The 27,646-nt window shown below is 47.2% G+C and overlaps 1 protein-coding gene across 8 annotated transcripts in view; it reads left to right on the top strand.

Annotated features, from left to right (window-relative positions):
* Positions 1-27,646, top strand: part of TENM4 (teneurin transmembrane protein 4) — a 601,437-nt gene that overhangs the window by 69,651 nt on the left and 504,140 nt on the right. For all 8 annotated transcript variants that reach the window (XM_019623651.1, XM_019623656.1, XM_019623660.1 and 5 more), the window contains exon 2: positions 11,713-11,814. In XM_019623651.1, coding sequence (XP_019479196.1) covers positions 11,805-11,814 — 10 coding nt within the window. In that variant the 5' untranslated portion in view covers positions 11,713-11,804. The remainder of the gene's footprint in view (positions 1-11,712; positions 11,815-27,646) is intronic.

Raw genomic sequence — 27,646 nt, 5'->3', positions numbered from 1 at the left:
GCTTCCATGCTACAAATATGCTTCCAGCTTGATGTCCTTTTTACTTTCTTTCTTCCTTGTCATGCCGAATTGTAAAGTAAAATTAATTTCCATTCATGCTAAGTTGCGTACTAACCCCGCTAAAACCCCAGCCATGGTTGTGAAGCCGGTTTCCCCAGGCAACACATACCTCTTTCCAACCCCAGTGCATCCCAGTGGGTTGAAACAAGCATCAAAGGCAGGCTGGAAAATAAAAGCAGTTACAAAAGGACAGCCCTAAGCCCAAGGGCCCTTGCGAGGCAGCCAGAGGGCAAATCTTTTGTACCGTAAACCTATGATTGGTTTATGTGTGTGTTTTACTGTAAACACTTGATTGTGATCTTAATCCAGAGGCCCAGAGAGTTGTTTTTGAAGTTTTACCTGGTAGCGCCCATCCCCCTGTCTGCTGCCTGTCCACGTTATGGTAGCAAATGGCTCCAGCCGTGTCACAGGGCTCGGAAAACATGAGGTCTGGGCTGGTGGTGGTGACAGCAAAAGTGCTTTAAATCGGGCTTTGCATATTATCAAGTGCTTTTCCATTCATTGTTCAGTTGGTCCTCACAACAAGCCTCTAGTAGTGGTGTAGATAATAATATTATTTCCATTACCTGCTGAGAGAACAAAGGCTCAGAGAGGTTGTCGTGTCTCCCAGCTAGCCACCAGCAGAGAGTGGAGCCCTCTCCCTGGATGTCAGAGCTGCTGTGGTTTCTGCCTTGTCAAGTTAGTTCCTGCGATGGTCCTGACCTTCCAGTAATGGAGGTCAGTGTTCAAGGTCAGAAAGCCAGCTCTAGAAAGAGAGGGCCTCCCCCTGCCTAGAAACTCTTAGATCCAAACTAGACCAGCTATTGGAGAATACACTTGTCTGTCCCTTCCAGCCACATGGTGATGCTGCTCTGGAGAATGGGGGTGACGTCCTGAAAGAAGGAACAATGGCTAATGATTTCCTTGGTTTTGCCATCTCTGGAAAGACTCTTTCTTTTTGTGGGAAGTTTCTCTTCCCACAAATGTTGTCAGCTTCATCAAGGTAGAAATAAACACATGTGTCAGTATGGTTGGGCAGAAAAGGTGGGTGGGGACGCTGAGGTTGAGACCGTGTTTATGCTGAATTCCCAGTACCAGTTTCCTCTCTGGGACTAAGATAGATTTCTAAGGAGGTGAGGCATGTGGCAGCTCATTAACAACCCTGCTCTTCCATACCTGGTGGTCTTTTTAGTTCCTGTTGGAGACATTTATCTGGGACACTTGAGTCAGTCAATAAAAGGTCACCTGTGACAAGGGCCTGAGCAGAAGCAGAAAAACAAATGCTTCATGGATCCCAGAGTCCCCTGTCCTAACTGTGAGAGGCTGACCTCTGCTAGGAACCTGCCCACCACACAAGGACTAGCTCACATGGAGAGCTTGCAAGCCATTATCCCTCAATTTCTGGTGCGCTGTTTTCTCTTTTGTTTCTTTCTCTGTCCCAGCCGGCGTCAAACTGTTTATAGATACTTTCACATCCAAATTCTTGCTTAGTAACCGAGGATGCTCTGTCTCTCAGTAGTTCTATTTTATCCCTGCCCCCGTCCTCTCCCAATGAAGGATGGCTTCCTCCACCCCTCTGAATTTCCAAGGATTGATGCTAACCCTTTCCTGTTGTAGGTATCCACACAGACATGACCCACACAAGCCACATCCCATTAAGACTTAAATGTCTCTCTAAATCTACTGAGAGATGTCTTCCTTGGCCTGTCTCAGTCTCATTAAACTCCTGGCTTCCCTACAGAGACTCAGGACATCCTAACCTGCCAAAGGATTTTGAAGTTGCATAGCTGAACCCCTTGGCATCCACTGCAATAATGATTGGACTTTCCCACATTTGTTTACCAAACCGACACAAGAAGTCACATTCAAGCTGGCTCAATTCAGGGAAAAAAGCGAAGGCCTGGTGCAGTGTGCCTATCTGCTTCCAGGGCTGCCTCCCAACCTTACTGGTACCTCCTGGTGCCCTGCCTATGACTTACTCCCTCTTGGGCTTGACTGCAGTGGCTGCCAATCCTAGCCCCAGCACTGCGAGTCTTTGTGCAGCCATTGCACCAGAGGCTGCAGAGTTCCGTTTCCACCTCAGATTCTTTCTCAGCACCACTCTCAGTGTCTAGGCAGGAAAACAGAAACCACTCTTGGTCTTTCAACAGATTTAATGCAGGGAATTGGTCACACAGTTGAGGAAACATCTAAGAAGCTACACAGCTCATGTTGAGGCAGCCCAGAGATCAGCAACAACAGGGAAACACAGTCGCCCCTAGACTGGTGGGATAATGAGAGAAGGTTCTAGAACCCAGATGGTGGGACCATCCAGCAGAAGCTAGAACCATTATGGAGGGTGCCTGTGAGGACCTGAAGCAACAGAGCTTATGTGGCTGCTGCCAGGGTTGCTAAGACTACAAAGAGAGGGAGAGATACCCTGGCTTCTCGCCTTCCCACCTCCACGCTTCTGCCATGCTCTTCCATTTGCCAAACCTACCTGCCCAGAAGCTGGTAAGTGAGGGAGCCTGAGCCTCGCAGTTCCCTGTGAGACAGAGAAGAGCAGCAAGTGTGGCAAACGGGCATTCATTTGGCCCTCTCACCCCCACCACCCTCTTTGTTCAAGGCTGAGTTGGCCCCCACCCATTCCAGGAGACTCCTACTTTTTTCTAATCAAGACAGCTGGCAGCTTGATTTAGGTATCCTATTTTTATACGATTTCCTGAATAGAACAGATAAAGGGAAATCAGGTTCCTCCTGTACTCTGGAGAGGGGCAGTGGAGTCTCTGATATCTGCAGTCATCAAGTCTTGCTCGTGTGAGTAATTGCTATCCCTAGTCCTTTGGAGGAGAGCAGCATCTCTGCTCTTTGGTAGGATCTTCAAGGTGGAATGGTTCTGCTCTTTTGGCAACGGAGGCAGCCCCAGAAGCTCAACTATACCTTGCACAATGATCTCTTACTCAACAAGACCAATCCCATAACCCACACCCTGCTATCCAGCCACCCCCTGGCCATGGCGGCCTGTGTTCAGTCGCTATTCCAGAGCAGGGTTCGGCAAACTTTTGAGACAGAAGAGCCACCAGGGGTCAGCAAACTGTGGCTCATGAGCCACAGGCTCTGAAGTAAAATTGAGAATAAAAATAAAACTACCATAGTTTCATTTATAAAATTTTTAAAGGATATTATTCACATAATGGTGATTATGTAAAAATATATTTATGGCTCTCGAATAATTTTTAAATTGTTGTGAGGGACAGGATTGGCTCTTCCAGGGGTTAGCAAACTTTTGAGACAGAACATACTTAAAGAGCCGCATGTGGCTCGCAAGCCGCAGTTTGCCGACCCCTGTTCCAGAGGGCTGGTGAGCTGCTTCAGGGGACCTCCAGCTCTTCTCTGAGACGGTTAATGCTTTCCAGCCTGCCTTCCCTCGTATCGCCTCTCCCCCAGTCTCCTAGCTTGTTTTGGCATGGGAGCTCAGACAGAGGGGAATGTGGACAGGAAGAGTCCAAGGGCAAAGCAGAAGAAACAAAGGCCCCTAAGTTTGTGCAGCCAAGAAAAGAACATGAAACGCGATGAGGGATTTGGGCTGGACTTGTTTTGTTTTGGAGTATTTCAAGGGGCCAGGCATGCATTTGTGTTTGGATTGGGAAGAAAGGCATAACTGAGCAGGAGAAAATCCTTTTCAGATTTTGTTCAGGCTGTTACTAGATTAAAGAAAACACCAGGAGGATTAAACCACGTGAATATATGAAGCCTATTGCACTCAGTTGGGGGTGGGGTGGCGGGGGAGGACGACGATGACCCTGTCTCTTCCTGGGACGTGTTTGGACATTTGGAAGCAGCGGGCTTGTTGTTTATCAGTCACCAATCTGGTAAATTCAGCATCAGTTGGAGCCACTGACATTGCTTTCCATTTCTGCACCTTAATGATAATGATAATTATTCAATATTAATAATGTTAGGATTGTTGGCTCAAAGTGACAGAATTATTAATAACTTACTCAGAACAGAAGGACTTTCACTACTGCTTCATAGGATCCAAAGAGTTGAAGCTTCCAGCCAGAGAAAATGCAGAGATGCCATGGAATTGGGATCAGGGCTTTAATTCTGTTCTGTTTAAATTCGTTTTGTCTCTTTTTGGTGCTGTGGTCTGCTATTCTCATACTTGTGATAGCTCCTTTCTCTCACCAAAGACCAACTTTCCCCACTGTACTACTTTGCTAGGGCTGCTGTCACAAAGTGGCACACATGGGGAGTCTTAAACAACAGAAAGTTATCGTCTCACAGTTCTAGGAGCCAAAAGTTTGGGATCAAGGTGTGGGCAGGGCCACCCTCCCTCTTAAGGAAAGGGTCTGTTCCAGGCCTCTCTCCTGGCTTCTTGTGGTTCCTTGGCTTGTGGCAGAGCTCAAATCTTCACACAGCATTCTCCATGTATGCGTGTCTCTGGGTTCAAATCTTCCCCTTTTTATGAGGACACCAAGTCATACTGGATTAGGGCTTACTCCAGTGATCACATTTTAACTTGATTACCTCTATAGAGCCCCTGCCTTCCAATAAGGTCCCACTCAGAGGTACTGGGGGTTAAGCCTCCAGCATATCATTTTCAGAGGACACAGTTCAATGTAACCACATGGCCACTAGTAGCTCTTGTTTTTACATCTTGTACTCTTCGCTACTAGAGACCACATTCTATTTCACTTCCTGTTTTCAGTAGCCCCAGGGGAGAATTCTAACTGGTCCATCTTTGATCAGGTTCTTCCTTCTGCAAGGGCAGCCAGGGGGCCAAGAACTATGATTGACCTGGCTTTGTCAGGGTGCCCAGCCCAGAACCAATCAGTGATGGCCAGGGAGGCAGGTCCTTTAAGGATACAATTCTCACAGGACCCACGTATCTGTCAGATCAGCTAATTAATGTTGAATACACATCACCCCCAGATTGTAGTGGTTTATGACAACAAAGGGTTTGTTCTCTCTCATATTCCATAACCACTGTGTGTATTGGGAGTGGTAGGAGAGGGGAGGGGTTCCCTCCTACTTCCCCAGGCTGACAAATCGTCCCACTGTGCCAATTACTGTACCAGAGTGAAAGAGAACTCTAGAGGGTCCTGCATCAGCGATTAAACCTTCTTCCTAGAAGTGGTACACTTCTGTTCACAACCCACATGCTGCAATTAGTGACATGGCCCTGTCAGGGTGTGCCATCCCACCTGTGCCTGGAAGGCAGAGAGCCAGAAATGGTTGCCAAATAGTGCTGATGACTCTCACAGCCCACATGATGGGAGCAGTGGAAAAAGCAGTTCCCAGAATCAGGGAGGTGCTTCCCCAGATTAAGACGGAGTGCTGCGTGGTAAACTTGCGGGCAAGCAAGTTCACTTGCGTGGTAAACTCTGGGGGGCCCTCAGGCCAAGGGGAAGAGCAGCAGGAAGACAGTGAGGCATTAAAAACACCCAGGTTTGGGCCGGCCAAGTGGCGCATTGGTTAAGAGCTGGCTTGGGATGCCAGAGGGCCCTGGTTCGGATCCCACATATGAGGGCCAGTGACACTGCCCTCTACAGCTAAGATGCTGAATAACAGCTCAACCTGGAGCTGGGCTGCCATGAGTCGCCGGCGACGGTGTAGGCTGCAACCCCTGCTGCAGTGGGTTGCCATGGGCTACCGTGTGTAGCCGGCAGCCGCAGTGAGCAGCCATCCAGGAGCCGGCGACTGATGTGCCTCGCCCGGGAAGAGCGCAATGATGGTGCCAACATGGGCCAGTGAAGCAACGTCCTCCACAACTAGACTGAAGAACAAAAGGACAGCAACTTGTCTGTTACCCTTCCCCCAATTCCCCAGCACTGTTCCCATCCCCCAATTCCCCAATTAAAAAAAAAAATCTAAAAAACAAAACAAAAAAAACTCCCAGGTTTGGCTGGAGCGTAGAGGGTCTGAGGGAAGAGTGGCCGGGGACTAGGATGGAGAAGTAGCCAGGCTGGATGGGAAAGAGAACTGCATGTTCTAGGGAGGGGTTTGAATTTTGTCCTGAAGACAGTTGGGGTCAACAGCAATTGCAAGCCAGGAAAGGCAGGGTCAGACTTGCATTTTAGGACTAGCACTGAGGGTGTAATGATTTGAAGGAAGGAATTGAAGCCTAGAGATCGGCCGGGACTTAGTGGTAGAATCAGCTGGACTTGGTGACTCTGGCATGGGAGCACCATTAGCTGTGACCAGGACAACAGAGATGGCTCTGTGGAAATCCTGGCATCTGCACTGGCTTCTGAAAGAAGAGGAGGAGCTAGTGAACGTGCAAGGACCGGGCGGTTTTGCAGGCTGATGACAACACCAAGCCAGGACCTGGAGATCTGAGAGCACTCAGGTGGTTGAGAGCAAGAGTTGGTGTTTGTCCTGCACGTTCAAATCCCAGAATGTTTGATGGTGTGTTTGAAGAGCTTAAAGGTGAACATTAGTTAAGTCAAAGCAAGTTTCAGAAAATTGAGTAAACTTCCTACTGACACCACAGACCTCATCCGGTTGCTTCTTAGCACCTGTGGCTCTTTGAGAACTGTTTACTCCCCTGTCCATGCTTCCGTACCAGCCATGTCTCACGGGCAGGGTTGTCGCGCATCCCTGGAAGCACATGGTCTTTCTCTGGGGAGAGCCCAGTCTCTTCCATCTCACTCCCTGGCAGGTGTACAGTGGTGCATCCACCTGCTCCACTCAGCCCACTCTCTGACCATTGTCCGTGCAATGGTATGGATCTTCGATTCTTTCAAAGACAGCTTTACACATGGTGCAGATACAGGCAGCTCCCCTGTGAAGGATTTATGAGCCTTTGCTTGCCATGCTAACACTGAGAACCACTTGTGAGCACACAGAGGAAGAACCACAAGAGAGAAGATGGAGTTGCAGCCAAAAAATGGCAAATGAGCCCTACCCAGGTTCCCTGTGCAGCAGGCTAGTTCTCACCATGGCAAGCACAGGACGGGCGCGCCGGACCCACAGAGGACCTGTAAAACGAAAACTCGTTGAGGCCTTCGTGAATGAGGACGCCCAGTTAAAAGTTCATAGGAAGATTACATAAAACCATCTGCTGCCTTTATGTCCCCCTGTGTGCATTAAAAATGCACAGCTGCTTGACAGGAAATATTCCATTATTCCGTGCGGCTCACGGGCTGGTCTTGGATATTGGGGGCAGAGAGGAGGCGAGGTGGGAGGAGGCGTGGGGTAAGCACACCCATGGATGTCCCCCTGGATCTGAGTGTCTCCAGCAGGACAGTCCAGATTTTTCTACCCTGTTTGCATGCTTTCCTCAACGAGGTGTCATTCTATGTAGGTAGTTGATTCTGTGGGTGAGTTTGTATGTGTGTGTGGTTTTTTTTTCCTTTTTAATCTGAAAATGTGTCTTTGAGTTCACAAGCAGCAGCTGCAGCTGCCATAATTAAAATGAAGTAACCTGCTTCCTTCAGTCCTTAGGGAGAAAAGCTTTAAAAAAAATCCATATTCTAAATGGACTCAGGAATGTGGTGCATCTTCTCTCCCTCTTGACTTGCAACAAGTTTTATGGCTTTGCTTTTCTCTGGAGTCGGGGAGAGAAGGGAATGAGCCTTTACTGAGCACTTAGCCTACCCCAGGCGCTGTGCACAAGCCCGGATTGGAATCCGGTTTTGATTCTTCATTTTTTTTCCACTCTGCCACGCGTCCTTCCGGTATCCTGGTAGACCCCAGATCTCTCAATCTGGTCCAACCCTGTCTGGGCACCTGGGAGGTTTGGCATTATTAACATATTATTTAACATATTATTAACATATCATTGAATATGTTGGCACACAGAATGGCTTGGGTTAGAAACCAAAGCTTTTAACAGAGTAGCAAGGTGAGTACCCCATCCTAATGATGGGGCACTTCATTAGTACCCCATCATTATCTCACTGATAATGAGATGGTTTTCAGAGGATTGGCTGCGCTCTTGAAGGTGTTGCTTAAAAGTCACTCTTTGAACCAGGCTCAGAGAAATCAAATCCCAGAAGAAATGCAGCCTCTGTGGTTGTGTTTGGATCTCAGAATAAGGTAACTAAAGTAGGAAGGGACAGCTATGTGCTGGGACTCGAAGCCACAGTAGTCAACGTCTCATTGACCTCCCAGTCTGGTAGTAGAGGAAGACACTCCAACAAACAATTATAAGACACTGGCAATAAGTGCTAGGTCAAGGGCATGAACAACTTGCTATAATATCAGCATTTTTTTTCTTCCGAAAATCCTTTTCTTCAACTGGTAACTTTGTGAGGAGAAGGGCAACCTCACCGTGAGAGCAGTGACCAGAATGTTGAACATAAAAAGACGAGAAGAAATCATTGTGCATTTTAATGTATGTATCAAGGGTCTGGCACTTAGTCTCTCTAAGCCTTTGTTATCATTCCTACTTCATTATGAAGACATTTAAGGAGCTACGTGGTTTGCCCAAGACATTGTAGCCGGTCACTGAGACGAGTGTGGTTCAGGCCCACTTGATCAGATTCCAAAGTCTCTGCTCTTGTCAGGGCACCTCTAAGAAAACCTACATCCTGATGTTAGGTGTACAGCATAGCTATCACCATGTCTTGCATTTAGAATGAGAAAAGTTTTTTCCCTTGGATAAAAAACAAGTTTTACAGCAGGCACCTTGATGGGAGTCATTCATGATTATCATCTCCGTCTGCAGGTGTGACCATACAGTTGAGTGCATTGAGTCCTCCAGGCAATCCTTCCAAAAACACGAAGTCCGCCCTGAGCGTAGAAACACTCATATGTCAATGAGGAAACAGATTACCTGCATCTAAAAGATGAGGCCCCCTGGGCTCCTGCGTCCACTACTGCTACCACACCTTCGCTGAGAAGGGAAAAACGAAAGCAAGCACACCCAGCAAGGGAGGAGCGTGGTCTCCTGCTACCTTTGAAATTCTCTGCAAGAGACCGAAGTCCATGTTGTTTGGGATGCAGCTCAAAGCATTGTCTTATCTCCTTGATGTGAGGTCACTTAACAGAAGCAAAGGCACTCTGTACCTAATTCCACAAGGGCTTCTCGAAATGCAGCCCAAGAAATGATCACACATCCACCCTCCCAAGGGCAGGCGGAGAGGTGCACTGGGAGTAGAAGGTTTATTGGCAGTGTCAGGTATACAGATGTCATGCGCAGTGTCACAGCATTCTTTATAGCTCACCTGGAAAAGGAAAGAACAGGGTTCTGATCTTGTCTCCACCGCTTCCTAGCTGGGGGTCTAGGGGAAAGCAGCTTAAATTCCCTGAAGCCTCCTTTCCTCATCTGCAAGCCTGGGAGGATAATGCTTACCTCCTGCAGTTGACTAGAAGGATTAATGAGATCAAATATGTACCAACACCTAACACTCTGCCCAATGCTTGACACACAAGTAGGAGCTTCCTGCCCCAGGCACCTCCCTTTCCAATTTATACTGTGCAAGACTTGTCAGATTCATCTTCCTACAACTATGTCACCGCTCTGCTCAAAAGCCCTCGATGGCTTCCTAGTACTGATGGAATAATGGCCGTCCTCTCTAGAGTGTCTTTCAGGGTCCCGCCTGTTGGGACCCACATCACTTATCAAGTATGATGTCCTCTACCCAGCCCGCACTCTGGAAAGCTGAGCAATGCACTCATTCTTTGTCACTCTTTCCCCTCCGTGCCTTTACTGCCTCATAGGGAGCACTGTGCCTTGTCCCCATGCCACCCACCTAACACACTATCTCTGGTGTAAGATTGAGCTTATGCGATATGTTGTCCAATAAATGTTCACTGATTTGTGAGCCAAGGTGACCTCTCCATTCCTCTGTCCTCTCATTGGGCTTTATCGCTATTTCTCTTACAAAACTGCCAAGCATTATAATTACTTGTGGCCATGTCTTATTTTCATTGCCAGCCTGCAAGCTTCCTGAGGGCAGGGTTTGTTTCAGAGTCCTCAGTGAATCCTGTACAGCACCTAACATTCAGCATATGAATGAATGAGTGAGGGAGCAAGTGAATGAATAAATGCCACACTCCTTTCTCCCTGGATTTCCCCTCCATAAAAATGCTAGTACATACATACTTCTAAAATCTTTGGTTTGAGTATTTTGGTATCATTAACAGTCATTGTGACACTTATTGGTGGTTCTTTGAAAAAGAATGAATTCAGGGATATGAATTGAAAAGGAAATAAACAGAAAGAAAGGCGCTGAGGTTTTCCCTGATGCCATGGCAAAGTTGAGGGTGGAAAAGGAGTAAAACTGCAGCTGTGCAGCTTCTTCAAGGGGGAGGGATGGGAAGGCACCGACGAGAGCCTAAAGCATGTGCTATGGAGGCAGAGTGGAGAGCATTTGAGAAAGACCCTGAGTGTTTCATCCAAGTCCCCAGGGGTCCCAGGACCCTTGGGGGCAAAGCCAACAGCTGAGTCCTAAAGTCCACCGGGCACTGGGCACTCGGGGAGAGGACCAGGAACAGAAGAAAGGGCCTCTTACTGTGCCCACTGGTTCAGCAAAGCTCGTGCTTGCTGCTCTCTGACACTGTGGAGGGTAAATTTGTAATGAACAAGGCATGGTAGAAATTAGGAGCACAGTAGCCATTATTGCTTACTCAAGATGCATAAACGAATACTCATATCCTAGGCAGTGGACTGCCTATGTTTTTATTTTAGCGAATATGGTATGATTTATAAGTACTTTTCCAGGTTTGCCTCTGAACTCGGTCTTATGAATTCCATTTTGGCTTTCAGGTCTACCCTGGGGTGTGTAGGAGTCTGCCCCGCCCCCCCCATACCTCTCCCAGGGAAGGTAAGGGACACTCTGCCCTAGAGCTGAGCCTGGTGACCTTCCCTGCCTACTACAGTGACTCTTTGTTGAGAATAATGAGAATTTTTCAATAAAGGAATATATGAAATGCAGATGAAGCTAGAAAATTTTCACACTTCAGAGAAATTCATTTTTAATGGAAATTACCAGTAATTCTTCACCTTATAATAGACCATAATGCCTTTTAGCTAGGGTCTTTGGTATATTTGGCAAATATGTATTCAGGGAATTTCTCAAATAATGACTTTTTACCTCAGATTCCTGAATGTATTCTTTACACTTTGTTCTTTGGCCTAGTGGGTCTTTGACATAAAGACACTTACGGTGTCTCCAGTGGGTGAGAGTGGTAGTTGGTACAGTGGAAAAGTACCCAGATCTTGAGTCTGTGAGGGCCTGTGTTCAAGCCCTAGTTCTTCCTCTCGCAATGAATGAGGCAAATGACTTAACACCTTTGGGCCTCCCCTCCCCCTTCTTTGAGTGGGATAGGATTTCTTTTATTGATTTCACAAACCTTATCATGTACAGATAGCTCCTTGGTCATTGGAGATTGGAGATGAATCCAACTGAATGTCATAGAATTCTAGGGGCAGAAAGAACTTCTCATGTCACCTGGTTCAGAGTTTACCTCTTTCAGATGAGGAAACAGAGGCTCAAGATGATATGGGAAAACAGAAAAAGACTCACCAGAGCCTCCCAGGAAGGCTGCATAGAGGAAGTTTGTGTGGGGTTCGCAGGGTATCTGGGACCCCACTTGATTCTCTGTGTGGCTGAGGAACCAGGAGCAAGGCCCATCTTCCCAGTGGTGTATGTTTGCAATGACTGTTGGGGAGAGATTTGTGAGAGAGGGTGTTAGGCACCTGGCCACCTCACTCAGCTGGGTCTGTGTTCTCTGCTTCAACAGAAAGGATCCTACCCTGTCCTCCAGGATCTGATGGCCCTGGAAAGAGGGCTCCAGGACCCACAGATGCTGCTGACGCTTCAGAACATGCTGACATGGAGCCAGGTCAGTCCCCTTGTCTGCTCTGATTTTTCTGCATCACCAACTGCAAATGTCTGGTCTTGATGAGAAATACCATCTTAGAATCCAAAACTGTGATTGCCTTTTGGTGGAAGGCGTTTGCCGCTAAGCAGCATGGGAAGTGGAAGAGGTCAGGCTAGAGTGGGGGTGGCCTTCTCGGGGTATGCAATAGGAGGACTGGTGGGTGCTGAAAACCAAAACAGCAGCCAGTGTGGTGGGAAGAGAGGGCAGGCAAGGGCCAGGCATCCTGCCGGAAGGTGACAGAGGAGCCGGCTTCCAGGGGCAGGTCCAGGGTGCAGGAAACTGGAGGCAGGGTCCAGGGTTCGGTGGTTACATTTCAAGCTGAGCTGGAGTGGGATCAGAGGCATAGCTGAAAAGGGGCAGGAGCAGGTGAGTAGGTGGCTGCCCAGAGGTCCAGCTGGCCAGAGTGGCTCTCAGGGAGGCTTTCCTTTATACAGCTGTGCAGAAGAGCAATGACAACAGTAGGAAACACCCAGGTTAGGTGGGGAAAAAGTAGAAGGATGTTTCGATATAGAGGAGAAAAATGGCACGCAGGAAGGTGGAATCATAAATAGAGGCTGGGTCATGGTGAAGAGGGCTCAAGAGGCAAAGGAGCCGGGACCCGGGGAGCAAGCCTTGATTGAAACCCTACCAGGAACCAAGCAATTATTCTTGCCCTCCAAGCAGTTTTGCCAAGTAGAAGTCTGAGTCTTGCTAGGCTCAGGTATGTGTCAGTAATAAGTTCACTCTGGAATCTCAGTGGCTTAACAGAGCGAAGGTTCCTTTCTTGCTCATACTACACGTCTAAGTGAGGCGGGTGGAGGGCTCTGCTCCACCTAGTGACTCAGGGGCAAGGCTGATGAAAGCTTAGCTGTATGTGAGGTGTACCACCTGGAAGATGTGGCCCCCTTGGTCTCTGCAGCAGAGGAAGAGCTCTTACATGCTTCAGTACGGAAGTGACACACAGCCCCTCAAACAGAGCTAGTCACATGCTCCTGCCTGATCTCTAGGGCTCTGGGAAGGTGGGAAAGACATGACTATTTGCTGAGCAGTAACTGCCTCTGTCACTGTAGATATTATTATTCCCATTTTACAGATGAGGAAGCTGAGGCTCAGAGAAATTAACTATCTTATCTGAGGTTTCCCAGCTAAAAAAAGTCAGAGCCTAGACCTTACATAAACTCTGATTCAATCATTTACTCGCATGTAGCTTTTCAATGAAGACATATTGAATACTAAGGACAGGCTCAACGCCATGCTAGGCTCTGGGGATATCACAGGGAACAAAAAGAAAGGCATCCAGTGTTCTCAGCCTGAAGAATGTGTAACTGCAAACGGAGACAAAGGCTCAGCAGTTCTCTGAAGAGATCTATTAAGGTTTTTAGGTTTACATATAGGGGGGCAGGTAAAGTGGGGTCACGTTTATTGAGGCATTGTGCCAAGCACTTGATTTATTTATCACTCCCACAACCCCATGAGGTAGTTCTTACAATTCCATTTCTAAGATGAGAAAACTGAGGTTCACTTAGCGAAGGAAGATAGCTAAGCTGAAGGTGACTTTTCAACCCCATCCAGGCCCACTTGTGATGACATGAAAATTAAATTTTTTTTAAAAAATTGAATCTCATGCCCCACTCCATATAAACCTAAGAAATGTGGCTCCTTCTGCCTGCTGTAAATCCTCCCATCTAAATCCCCCCAGGGGGTATTCTCCTCCTGGTCCCCCAAATATCCCACAGCTGTCACAACACATGCAGACAGTTTTCACCAACAGTGGGAGCACCTTGGAGCCCAGACATTGGGTCCCTCATTATAGCAGGCCCAGAGCAAGGTTTGTTGCGCTCCAGCAGGGAGGGAAGACATTGCAGGAATACAGGTAACAGGGTCTGAGTCTGACAGATGGGGCTGAGTGTGAGCCTTGATGCAGGCAGATTCTTCTGTCTCCAAGGTGTTCCCTTTCCTCTCCAGCCTCACGCCCCCTATCCCTCCCCTTATACCCTGTGCTATATTCACACTGACCCCATCATATCTGTCTCCTCCTCAGCACATCTCAGACCTGGGTTATTGCGCTGGCATCCTCATGGGGCTCTGCTGCCGCCCTTCCCTCCCGGGGTCAGGCACGGAGATAGTGGTTAAAACACTAGTCAGATTAGATCAGTCCTCCGCTCCAAACCCGCCCATGGCTCCCCATCTCATGCAGAGGAAAAGCCAAAGGCCTCACCGTGACCCACCAGGGACATTGGCCTCTTGGCTGTTGCTTGAACCATGAGCACACTCTTGTCTCAGGGCATAAGGCATAGAAGCCTTTTGTACAGTCTGGGGGAAAGCTCTTCAGGCAGAGGGAATAGCAGTGAACAGACCATGAGTGAGCAGAGCACACATAGGGATGAAAGGTCCCGAACACGAGTGTGTTCTCTGTTCAAGGAGCAGCAGAGGTGGTGGAGGTGAGAGCAGGGCGCTGCCCCGACCACCCTGCCCACCTAGCAGTCATCTCCGTCCAGTTCTTCCTGTGCCTTCTTCCATTTGTTCTTTTCTACTTGACATTGACCTCCACCCGGTGCACTATGTATTACTCTGTAATTTTGTTTTCTGTCTTCTTCCATTGGAAGTAAGCTCTGCGAGGTCAGGGGCTTCCTTTCTGTTGTGCCCTGCAGTGTTCTGATGCTGGGAACACTGGCACTCATTAAATACACCCTGAATGAGTGAATGGATATACAATTAATTGCACAAAAGATTCCTTATGGTTGCTGGCTTATACTCAATCTTTGTTCATATCATTCTGCCTTTACATATGCTGTTACCTCTCCCAGGAATGTCCCCAGTACCTCTCTCCCCACTAACTCTCTCATTCCTTGTCACTCACTTTGCTGGCCCAGGAGGGTGAAGTCCATGCAGCACATGACACAGGCATTGTCCATCCATCCCTGTGAGGCTAGGGCTTTCAAGGGCAAGCACAGCCCCCCATCTCTGAGCACCCCTGTGCCTGCTGCACAGCTGGGGTTCAGTTACTGTTTGTTAGCCTGAGCCTCATGGACCAGAGCACCAATTCCAGGGGACCCAGAATTGCAGCCCAGGGACCTCAGTTCTCTGTGTGTCCCCCTTGCCCTCAGGAAGCAGGCAGCCTTGTTTCCAGCTCAGTCTCCTGCTTAACGGCGATCAGGAAGACCACGAGGAAGACAAGGCAAATGGGACACTAATGAGATTCAGAGAGAAAACTAAATTGGGAGGTGTTGCAAACACCATGGAGGAGGGGGATGTGATTTAAAAGGATCTTTCCAGAGTGGGCGGTGGAGTGGGGGAGTGTAGAGCGTGCTGGAGATGGCATCACACAGGCTCTCCCCTGACACCTATATGTGGGGTGGCCTTATGATCACATTAGGGGCTTCACTTTTCTAACTTTAATCAGGAGACTTTTAACTGATTGACTCACCATTCGTTCATGCCTTCCCACCAACTTGCCAGAAAAGATTTGAGTGGGTTAATGATTTTAAATTAATTAATTAAGACCAAGAACATTTAATGCAAAATGAAGGTAGAAGATAAGAGAGGAAAAAGGGAAGGGGAGAAGAAAAAGATGATCAGGGCCACTGAGAAAAGGGGTTCCTGAGAAACGACACAGGGCTTTTGTGACAAGCAGATGGGTTCATGAATGCTGAAGATTTCTAGAGATGGAAAAGCTTTGGACAAATGGTAATGATGATGGCCAGTGTTTCGGACCATGTTCAAGTCTGTTGTTCATTTCTTCAGGTCTAGGCATTGACTATGTGCTGTGTGCCAGGGATACCCCCTCCCCAAGGGGTACTTTTTTCTCTGTATCTCACTGAATGTTCACAGCACCCTGCAAGATGGTATTTTAAAGCTCATTTTAGGGATGAGGTGACTGAGGTTCAAGATACACTGAGCCATCCCTTCGGCAAATGGTGCTGGTTTAACAGGATATCCACAGACCAAAGCATAGAGTTGGACCCCTTCCTCACACCATATGCAAAAATTAACTCAACATGGATCATTGACCTAAATTTAAGAGGTAAAACTCTAAACTCTTAGAAGAAAGCATAGGCATAGATGTTCAGATCTTAAATTAGGCAGTGGTTTAGCACATACAAAAGGGGAGAGGAATAAAATACATACATTGGATGTCATCAAAATTAGAAATTTGTGTGCTTCAAAGAACATCATAAGGGAAGTGAAAAGACAACCACAGAATGGAAGAAGATATTTGCAATCATAGATCTGATAAGGCACTTATATCCAGAATACATAAAGAACACTTACAACTCATCACTAAAAGGACAAAAGGCCTAATTTAAAAATAGGCAAAGTGTTTGAATAGATGTGTCTCTAAAGAAAATACAGAAGTGGTCAATAAGCACATAAAAAGATATCTAACATTTTTTAGCCATTAGGGAAATGCAAATCAGAGACATTGAGTCATTTGAGGGCCCTGCCTTTCTGACACCAAAGCCTCCTGACCGTCCACCTCCCTGAACCTGGGGAAGAGGACACAACTAGGACAGAACGGGGGCCTGGACTACCACCGAGGGTTTTCACAGGAAGGAGAGGGAGGCACAGGGAGTGGTGGGGAAGGCAGAATGTCCAGGCAGGGGAAAGACTGCCACTGGGCCTTTCCCTAATGATGGGCAGAAATTGCCATTTGAGAGGGCTTCCTAGGGCCAGCCGCACACTCGGCCCTCTTCTGCCCTCTTTACAGTATGTCCTAAAGCAGTGGTTGTAACTCGCTGTTTTCAAAAGCCTGTTTTGCACTTCAAAATTTAGAAACCTCGAAGAGTTTTTGTTTATGGGGTTATATCTATGGAAGTTTGTCATACTAATAATGAGCACTGAAAAACAAAACGCTAAAATTGTTATTTATAGCTTCTTTAAACTAATGATAATAAACCATTACATTACCATAAATAACATATCGTTATGAAAAATGGCTTTTCTAAAACAAACAAAAATGTATGAGGTGACATTGTTTTACATTTAGGAAAATCTCTTTAATATTTGGCTTAATAGAAGATATATCCGCTTCTGCATTCAACCTAAAAAACTCCACTGTAAACTCATAAAAGAATGAGAATGAAAGGGGCAAATAGTGGCATAGCATTATTATAAATAGTTTTGACCTCACAGATGCCCAGAAAAAGTTCTCAGGAATGTTTCAGGGATCCCTGGACCACACTTTGAAAACCGTGGGTGCGAGAAATAAGATCCTTGCTACAGAGTGTAGCAGGGAGTGGGGGAAAAGTGAACTGTGAACCTCATAAAGAGAGGAATGGAAATGAGGAGTCTTAGTGGAGAAGGGAGGGGAGTTCTCCCGGAATAAAGCCAGGCTGTGTTGGGGATACTGCACATGATATTCCCTTGGCCCAGAATGCTTTCTCCCATCTTGATCTACTTGTCAAAACCTTCCTCGTGCTTTAAGGTTCATGTAGGTGTACCTGCCTCTGGAAAGCCTTTCTTATCCTCCTTAGCATCCTTACGGCTGGGTTAAGCCTTCCTCCACGCCAGCACCCTCATCCGTGTCACAGTGGGCGAGCACTGCCACAGAAGCAGGGGTGGGAGTTTGAGACCCACTGGTGGGAGGCTTCGGATGGCACGGGGAGGAGCTGGGACTTTTTGTTATTCTTGTTTAGGAAGTGAGAGGAAAGACATTGGAGTCTTTTGCATAAGCATCTACTTGATGGTATACAAATTCATATATGCAGAGAAAGAAGGAGGAAAGAAACAGCTAACTGTGCACTTACCGTGTGCCAGGCATTTGCCATGTTATCGAATCATCACAGCACGTAGGTGGTATTTCCCCCCATTTTACAGATGAAATAAACTAAGGCAAGCCCCCACCAAGGACACCTTGCAAAAAAGTATCAAGGCTGGGATTCAAAAGCACATCAACCTACTTCTAACGCCCATGATTGCTTTTCTGATGATTCCGCATAACTTGGTACCATTTGTTTGACCCAGAGTGTTTACTGCTGCACACCGCTCCTTTTCAAATGTGTTTTCTATCGTATCTTTCCAAATACACTTTTTAGCTCGTGGAAAGTTGCACAGGAACACCAATTATGCTCCTTTGTTCCGCCCTTTTGGAGTCTGCCATGGCAGCTTCCCTGCACGCAGCAGGCGATCAATAACCCCCACTTCTGTGTCACTTACTGTTCATACAGGACATGTCCACAATTGAGATATTAACCCCGAGTTACTATTAGCTGGAGTTATTATTGACGCAGAGCTTACTGATTGCTCAGGCCCTGACAGAACTGTCCATCCTGTTAGTGGCAGGAACCTGGGAGGACAAAGGGCTTGAAACAGATGTTATTTTTCTCAGGGTCAGGTTGGAGAAGCAATCTTAAATGGGACACCCTAGTTCTTATGTACATACTGAGTAAGGGAAAGAAGGCTTATGAGGCTGAGACAGTATTGTCACATACGGTGCCCATTATGTCAGGCTAAGGTGAGCAACGATAAATGAACACTTACTGAACTCTTAACTGTGGGTTAGTGTCTGTGCTAAGCACGTTGCCTGTTTTGCCCTCATTATGAAAACCTGCATGTTTTGGGCTCTATGTGGGAGAACTACCCTCATTTCCAGTGATCTTGCCCAGGGACATAGATGTCCGAGTAGATGGTGAAGCTGGGGTTGAAAGCCAGGAACACCGTCCTCTCTTCCACCCAGGGAGAAAATGCTGAGTGTGTCCAGGTGGGGCGCCATGCTTTGGCTGGTGAGGGGCAGCTGTGCTGGCAGTGTCACTGCGGCCACCAACATCCTTGTGCCGGTTTCAGGCGCTTTTCTTCCCAGACCATTTGTCTGTCCTCTGAGGTTCCTTTTCCCTCCCCGAGTCTGCACCTTCATTCTTCACTCAGAGCACCTGGAAGGCCCACCAACCTACCAGGCCACCATCATCTTCCTGGACCCAGTATTTGCTTAGTCAGTGTTCCTGGACTGAGTGAACATCTGGATGGCCTTAGGGAGGAAGCGGAAAGAGCAGATGACCTAAGCTGAAATCCAAAAGGTGCCAAAGATTACGCTTGAAATCCAGCAGTTCTCTATTTGCCCCAGAAAGGAACCCCTGTAAGGGAACCACCCCTGTCCCAGCCCCCTATGCTTCGGGAAGCAGGTGTGGCATTCCGCCCTTCCCTAAGGTCTGCACAGTTGGGTTTGGCAGAGTGATATGGCCACTACTGTGGATGTCACTGCCCTTCTGAAAGCCCTCCAGTGTGATCCTTATTTACCTGTCCCCATCCTCAGGGTGGTGCTGCTGTTCAGTCCAGGCTGCACAAAATGATCACAGAGCCATTTACAAGCTGAACGCCTGGCGCATTTCTAAGTGGGAAGGTCAGTGTCATTACCCTTGGTGGATTCAGCGACCAAATCCTCATAATGGTAGAGCTTGCTTACTGTTGCTAACTGCATCTTCCGCAGCACATCTCGGTGGCCAGTTTAGCCGACGCAGCCAAGGTCAGGGTCTGAAGGCCCTTTTCTGAGGCCGTGAACCTCTATCACTATATTACCTTGACTTACCTGCTGTGAAATGGATGCACTTAGACATCTTCCACCCCACACTGCTTTTGTGATAGTTCTCTTCGTGGAAAAAAGAAAAAAACAGTGAGTCGACATCGATTAAGTATAGAAATCCTGTGCCTCTTTGGATTCTAACCATGGTGGAAAAGCCAAGTGTGCAGAAAACACTCCAGGGGTGAGAAGAGACATTTGTTGAGTACCTATTATATGTCAGCCACTGCGCTAGGCATTTCACAGTCCATTTAACCCTCACAACTAGCAGTGAAGTAAGCATTGTTATGTCTGATTCACAGATGGGGCCGTGGAGCCTCAGAGAGGGTCAACGACTTTTAAGTCACACAGCTGGAAAGTGGGGGAGCCTGGAATTGAATCCAGGTCATCTGCTGCAAAGCCTAACTTCTTCCCACTGGGTTGGAAATAATAACAAGAACACCGGCAGCAAGAACTAGATACCATTTGTGGCATGCTCACTACGTGCCTGACTTGTATTAGCTCGTGTAATCCTGACAGCACCCCAGTGATGTTAGGTACTATTATCACCCCCATTTTACACATGAGGAAACCAAGGCACAGAGAAGGGCTCTCAGAATAAAAAATTTTCCAAAAATGGGTGCTCAGAAAGTTACCCCCAGCAATCTGTCCTTGTGTGCTGCTCTGTCATAAATAGCTCTTGTCTGAGATAAGCACAGGCCTTGATCGTAGGATGTACCTAATAATACTTGGTTATTGATAGTTCACTTCATGGTGTTTTTGCCACCCCACTGGGGTGGGTATTCTGGCTGGCGTTAACAGCCTATGCTAGCCATTGAGTTGCCCTTGCTGATAAACCAGAGGAGCCTAGAGCTGCAGTCACAGGGGTTAGGAGTCAAGCATCGAAGATGTGAATAGACAGTGCAGTAGAAGGGAACAGGACCTGGAATCAAACCAGTGGAGTCCAAGCCTGGCTTACCAGCTCTGGACTCTGGGCAAGTTACTTAATCTCTCTGGGCTTCAGTTTCCTACTATGTAAAATGGGTATCTAAGAGCCCACACCTCAATGGGCTATTACCAGCATTTAAAAAATCATATGAAATGTTTATAATCAGAGGTAGCACAAAAAAACAGGTGCCCAACAGATGTGATCTGTTGTGTTATAGAATATTATTAGTTAATAGAGTTGGACTTAAGGGGTGAACTAGTTCCACCCTTTCATGTACAGATGAGGAAACTAAGGCCCAGAGACAGGTAGTGATTGGCCCAGGTCACACAGCATTTTAGTTCTCTGATTCCAATGCCAAGTTTCATTCTAGTACCGCCAGCCATATTTAGAACAGCCTCAAGAAGCTCACCCATCAGTCTCATTTCTAAGTTTAGTTGGTTCTCTTTCAATCTGCTTTATCTTTTTTTTTTTTGGTGGTCTGTTGTTCTTTGTTTTTACTTTCACTATACACAGAGGGTACCCCAAAAAAATGTATACACATTTTAAGAAAGGAAAAACCCATTAAAATTGTAGTACTCAATATACATACTGATAACAAAAGATGAATACAAGTCACGTTTGACTTCTGCAATTACAAGAGGTGCTCAAAGTGGTTACCATCAGCATCCAGACACTGCTGATTATGAGAACTGCTTGAACAACATTGACCGAATTGTCCACTTGTATACATGTTTTTGTCACCCCCAGCATGTGTGTGTGTGTGTGTGTATTTTAAATATTATATACATTTATTTCATTTTCTGAATCTGATCATTTCAGTACCTGTAGTATTTCATAGGTATGATTGGTTCGTTCATTGTATCTATTGTCTCTTATTCATAGTGGCTCGTTTCCTCAGGAGTTCCATAATTTTTTAAACTGTGAGTTCATGATTGTTAAACCTTTGTAGGACTTCTTTGAGGCCTGAATTGAAAATGCATTGCTACATAAAGAATTTGCATTTGCTTCTGCCAGGTGGCTGGAGGGCCACCAGATTGGGGTCACTTTAAGTTAAATGCTGAGCTGGGACTTGGTTTTGTTTTGTTTTGTTTTTTTCCCCTGGCCATAGGTAATAGCTATTCAAGTTCCAGACCCATGTGAGGGCCATTTTGTGATTGAGAATGCCCCGCTGCCCAGCCCTAGGGTCACATTTCCTTACTGTCTCCTTCCGTGAGGTGGGATTTTGTGGGGTTTTTTTCTCTTATTCACCCTTTCACTGAGTTGTAAATGTGTCCTTTCCGAATCCTAGCCTTAAGTGAGAATCTCAGTTTGAATTCCACCTTTTGAAAGGCTTTGACTTTGTTTCTTTTATTGGTCCCTCAGCACTAAAAGCCCCAGACCACCAAGGACTGGCAGATACCCCTAGGACTGTCACTTACTTAGTTCTTGGGAACCTCTATGGATTCATGCTATCTGTGGTTATTATGACCTCTGAGGATTTCCTTCTCTTTCTTGACAGCTCAGCTCTTATTAAAAATAAGTTTGTTTCTTTAACGTTGTGTTTTCCCATGTCCTGCATTAGGGGAATTCCTTAGGGTGAGTAGGTGGCCATAACCCTGGAAACAGTCATTTGCAGTGGTCACCACTGTCCTTCGTTGGTGTGAACCTGAGACTCTACTCTGTTAACTGGAGTTTTCTTGGTTATATACACTTTGGCAGTTTTAATCTTATTTTTGCTTCAAGGTCCACCCAGTATGCCAGAAGAGCTGAGGGGAAGTTTGCATGCCACAGGGCAAGTTTCTGTCTCTCAGTGTCAGCACCATCACTACCCTGAGTTCTTAGCTTCTGCTTCTGTCAGCCTCACAAGGACCTTGACCAAGTGCATTACCTATAGATATTGCCAAATGAAAACTCCGGTTTTGCAAAACGTGCCAGAAGGTACCACATTCTGAAGGCATGACTGCGTGCTATTGCTCTGATCCAGCCATCCCAGACAAGGTCCTTAGGTTCATTTGCCCATCAGTTCATTCATTCCACAAACATTTACTGAGCACCTACTACATGCTGTCCCCATGTGAGGCTTGGGGGATGCAGAGATGGATAAGCCCCAGCCCTCCCCTTGTGGACAAGGACATTTACATGGACAGTGACCATAGAGTCTGACCATTGCTTTGACAGAACAGCTCAGGTAGGGGTGTCTAGGCAGGCTTCCCATAAGAAGTGGCAAGTGAATCTAAAGTATGAGGAACACATAGCAAATGTAGAAACAAAAAGATCGTGAATTCCCAGGTCCTTAAAAAAATATGTGAACGCTCCCCTTGAGGAGAAATGGTCCAGCTGACTTTCTTTTCCTAGTCTTGGTCTGTGGGTGACTATTGTTCTCTTCTACCCCAGTGACAACACTTCAAAAACTATCGGAATAATGCATATGCATTTTCAACGGGGGCTCTGTCATCTCAAGGGGGAAAAACATTGTTGAGCGTTTGCAGGTAAAAAAAAATCTTAGTTATTACAATGGTTTCTGGTCCTCCAAAGGGCCAGAGTAAATAAAACATATACAGTATATTTGCCGTATTAAAATTTCACAGGAAGGGGGAGATTTGGAAGAAAAAAGTCTGTAAAGGCTCTTTGGCAATGGTGGGTGCAGTGGGGGGGTTATAATGAAAAGGCTGAGAATCACTGACAAAACCGAATGAGCAGTAGCATTGGAGCCAGGCAGACCTAAGCTTAAGCTGCCGCCTTCATTTAACAACCTGTATAATCTTGGGCAAATTCATTTATCTCTCTGTGCCTCAGTTTCCTTATCTATAAAATGGGATAAGCACGCTCCCCCCACAAGGTTTTTCTGAGGATTAAATGAAATGATACATGTAAATCTGGCACTTAGTAGAAACTCAATAAATGTTGTTAGGTGTGAGTCCCTGTCCCCATCCAGCCCCACACACATGCTCAGAAGTGGGCCCGGAGCCGATGATCCTGGGGAAGGGATGGTTTGCAGGCAGTCATTGCCATGAACAGTATGTGCAGGAGAATTCTCCTCGCTGGGACCCTGTGGATGTGCAATGTCCCAGGAGCTCTTGGAACTGTTTTAGACAGTGATCCATTTGAGTTACCAAAGACCACATTTTCTGGTTCTTCCCTCAGAGACACAATTAATATTCAAACTGTTTGGAGCAATTCATGTCAGGAATGCTGAGACATCCAGGTGCAGTTAAATCTTATTAGTGATTGCCTTTTAAGGGGAGAGAGTTGGGGATTTTCTTTCGGGCTGCCAGTTAATTTGGGGGCCTCTGCTGGAGCTCCTGGCCTCTGAGGCCTGGGCACCGCCGTTTAGGGGTTGGCCCGGGACCACGCGGGTGTGGGACGAGTGGAAGGGAGTAGCCTGTGAAAGGAGGGGGTGGAGGGTAGCAAGGAGAGTCGGGGAAGGAGGCTTGGATGGCTCTTCTTTTTTACTACTCCACACTCCATGCTTCCCTTTGTCAACGTTCTCACTTGTGCCCTGGTGAGGGCCTGTGTAGATCAGAATGATCTGAATGACCTGACACATGACAGACCCTCATTACATATATTTGGAATGATTAATTAACTTTCTCCTCCCCTATAATTATAACTCACATTATTAAATGTGTTAAGTGTTTGACTGCTATTATCTTAACCCTCACAACAACTCAGCTATTACTTTCTTCTTCTTCGTCACCATCCCCATTTTAGAGATGAGGAAACTGAGTCTGAGAGAAGTTAGGATGACTGAATTGCAGAGCCAGGGCAAGCAACAGCTCGCCCTACTTGACCTCCAACCCTGGGCTCATAGCCACTCTGCCGTTACTGGGTCTTTCTGGGGGCAGCGCCGCAGGCTGGTTCAATGCTGAATCCCAGTGCCTGGCCCAAGGGAGGAAGGGAAGAGCCCTCCTTCCAGCAGCAGGCGTGACTGTCTCCCTCCCCCCGCCATCCTCCCAGCACCGCCGCTGCCCTGACTCATGTCTGGGCCTGTTCAAATCAGGTGTGACTGGTGAGGCGTCACCTCCATATCACTGACACACAGAGGGCAGCGCACACGCCTGCAAACCAGGGAGCGCGGCTGTGATCTGCAGAGCCAGGCCGAGGGGCCTCCTCCCTGACACCTGCTCTGTTTCCCCACAAGGCCTGTCTTGTGCAGCGAGGAACAGCGTCTGAGTGGGTTCATTATCTCTGCTCAGAACATGTCAGGGCACCGGCCTAACACATCCAAACGTGGCCTGGGGAAATGTTCTGCTGCTCCCTCACCTCCGCCAGCCTCGGACTCGCCCTGCTATGAAAGGAGAAACACACACACAGGGAAGACAGGGAGTCTGGGGGCGCGGGAGATCAACTAGGTTGTAAAATAATAAGATAATCTCTCACTTTGTAAAGCAGGTTGTGACTGGCCAGTATTTTTCTGTGTGTTCTCCCATTGTTCTTCACAATAGCCCGTTGCAGGGATGGGGGTGGTTGCTGCCACCTCAGCTGGTGAGATGAGGGTGTGCTCAGCCCTGGGCACCGTGGCTTCTCCAGGAGCGGTCTCAAGGCTGGAGGGACCTTCGATATCTTCTCATTCAACCTCCTCCCAACCTAGACCCAAAGAGGAAGAGAGCTTTCTGCAGCTCACAAAGGTGGCAAGTGGCAAAGCCAGGGCTTAAATCCAGAACCCACTGACTGCAAAGACTGCAATCTTTCCCTCCATTGTGTGGGGACGTCTGAGAGAAGGGAGACAGGCCCTGGCCAGCCGCTGGGCCCAGAGCAGTGGGTAGCAGCAGGGAGCCTCAGGGAGCACAGCACCCGGGTTTAGAGACGCATCGGCGATCAGGCTTCCTGTACTTGCGTTTTGTCTCGGAGGCCATGGGGTGAGTGCTGATCTAGCCATGCCCAGTAGAGGGTCATAGTGGGGAGATGGAGTGGAAGTGGATAATGTGGAGTTTAGTGGATCTGGAACACTCTGGAGGGAGCACACTTCCTGTGCTGGTTTAGAAACCTCACCAAATGCCTGCAGTTATGGAAAGGGGTGTTGCCTAATTTTCCAAAACGAGCTTAATACTAGCTCACCAAAAATGTGAGCATGCAAAGTAAGGAAGAGGCTCTGAAGAAAAGCAATAAAACCAAGGAGCTGGACCTTCAGAGATGTTGAGGAGGGAGGGAGGTCGTTTCAGCCTCCTGGAGAGTGTCCCTAAAACAGAGGTCTGCTTCCAACCCTCTCTGCTTAGTGATTAGTTGTGGCTTCCCCTTGCCCTCCGGAGGAGGGCTAAACTTATCATGGTGTCATAGCAGGTCCTGCGTTATCCTTTTCCCTGAAGAGCTCATCATTAACAGCAAAGAATGCAGGCTCTGGGTTCCAATCCTGCCTCTCGTTTCCAAGGAGTGGCATCTGCAGCAAGTTTCCTAACCACCCTGTGCCTCTGTAACTCCATGTGTAAAATTGATGTGACAATTCATTGTTAGAATCAAGTGAGATCGTACACAGAAAGCTCTAGCACAGCATCTAGTCCATATCTAGTGCTCCCAATCAATCGTGTTATTATTATTAGCAGCAGCAATGGTGGTAGCTGTAATCTCGGTACTTCCCGGCTCCTGGGCCTTCACAAATGTTTGTCCCTCAGGGTGGGAGCCCTTTGGATACTTTGAACCTGTCAAAATTCTCCTCATTCTGCCAGACCCACCTGGCAGGTGAGCTTTGTGGCAGCCTGCTGTGACCCAGGCTGTTGGCTTGCTCCTGCCTCTCTCCCACGGTGGGGAGCCCCAGAGCCCCCACCAGCTTCTTAGTGCACATCACAGCTCTCTGGGAGGGTTCTGGGGGTCCTAGCTGAGATCTCTTGGGGGCAGGGTGTTTGAGTGACAGGCAGCCTTCAGTGGATATTTGTAGCATGAATTTGTCACTGCCTTACATTCTGCCCAGGACTAAGAAATTCGTAATTGGTATTTGCAGGGATTTAGGCAAAGAAAGTTAAGCTCCAAGGGCAGGGGTGTAGGAGGCACACAGGAAGCCAGGGCAACACCTGTCTGCCCTGCACCTGGCAGCAATAGATAGTATCAGGGACTCATTATCCACCCACTGGCAACAGAATTCCCACATGTCTTTAACCTCAAGAAAGAAGAAAGCTCCATCTTTTCTCTTGCCTTCCAGCTTGGCACTCTCTCTTCCAGCCTGGCTCTAGTGGCCACTTTGCTGCAATTCTGGGTTTTCTCAAGGGCTTGCAAGAGATGCCAGATTTCATTCTGTCTACCTTGAGCACTAGCCCATTTCCTTCTGCCTTCTCTATAATTTTCCCACTTAGGAGCAGCCCACCCACACACCCAGGCTGGGGAAAGGGCTCTACAGCCAAAGGGAGGAGTCCCCTAAACGCTTGCCCCAGAAGCTGAAGGACTTGGACAGGCTTCTTTGCACCCACGTGAGGTTTGGGGCCTCCAAGCAAGTAGGTGCCCAGGTTCCACTTCCTAGTTACCAGACCTGCCAGGGGCCCAGAGCCTTGGCTTTAGCTGCCACCCTGAGCTCTGCACTCTGGGCTGCCGTCTCTTCAAGCACAGTGGTTGCACAAGGCTGAACCAGTGGTAGTGGTACCTCTTTCCTCATCCCTTTCTCTATTTCAATTATGAAATATTCTTTGCATCAAAAGGAAGGATAAATAATGCATTGAAAATTCAAATACCCACCACCCAGTTGAATAATGAAAACATTGTAGGTATTGTAATAGCCCCAAACTGGAATTGATCCAGGTGTCCTTCAAAAAATGAAGGTGAAAAAAACCCAAAAAACTGGTACATTTGTATCATGTAATACTACTCAGCCATAAAAATGGATGCATTATGGATACCTACAACAACTTGGGTGAATATGCAGGGAATTATACTATACAAAAAAGCCAGTCCAAAAAGATCACATACTGTATGATTCCATTAATATAACAATTTGAGGTGACAGAATTTTAAAAATGGAGATCAGGTTAGTAGTTGAGAGTTTAGGGACAGGGCAAAGGGTAAGAGGTGGGTGGGGTTATAAAGGGCAACACAAGGGATCCTTGTAGAGGAGGAACTTTCAGCATCTTGACTGTGATGGTGGATACACAAGCCTATACAGGTGATCAAATTGCATAGAGCTTAACACAGGTACACACTTATTCGTAAAGTAAAACTAGGGTAACCTGAATAAGAGGGTGGATTGAATCAATATCATCATCCTGGTTGTGATAGCATATTATGCCTTTGCGTGATGTTACCTTGGTGGAACACTGGGCAAAGTGTATAAGGGATTCCTCTGTATTATTTCTTACAAATGTGTGTGACTCTACAATTGTCTCAACAAAAATTTCAATTAAAAAAAATAAAATCTAATGCAAGTGACTTCTAAAAAGAAACATTATAGATACCATTGAAGGCCCCAGTGCTCC

The sequence above is a fragment of the Hipposideros armiger genome, unplaced genomic scaffold (genome assembly GCF_001890085.2).
Source record: "Hipposideros armiger isolate ML-2016 unplaced genomic scaffold, ASM189008v1 scaffold_556, whole genome shotgun sequence".
In the NCBI taxonomy this organism is placed as follows: domain Eukaryota; kingdom Metazoa; phylum Chordata; class Mammalia; order Chiroptera; family Hipposideridae; genus Hipposideros; species Hipposideros armiger.
The sequence above is the reverse complement of the archived record's forward strand: the minus strand, read 5'-3'. Positions and strand labels throughout refer to the sequence as shown.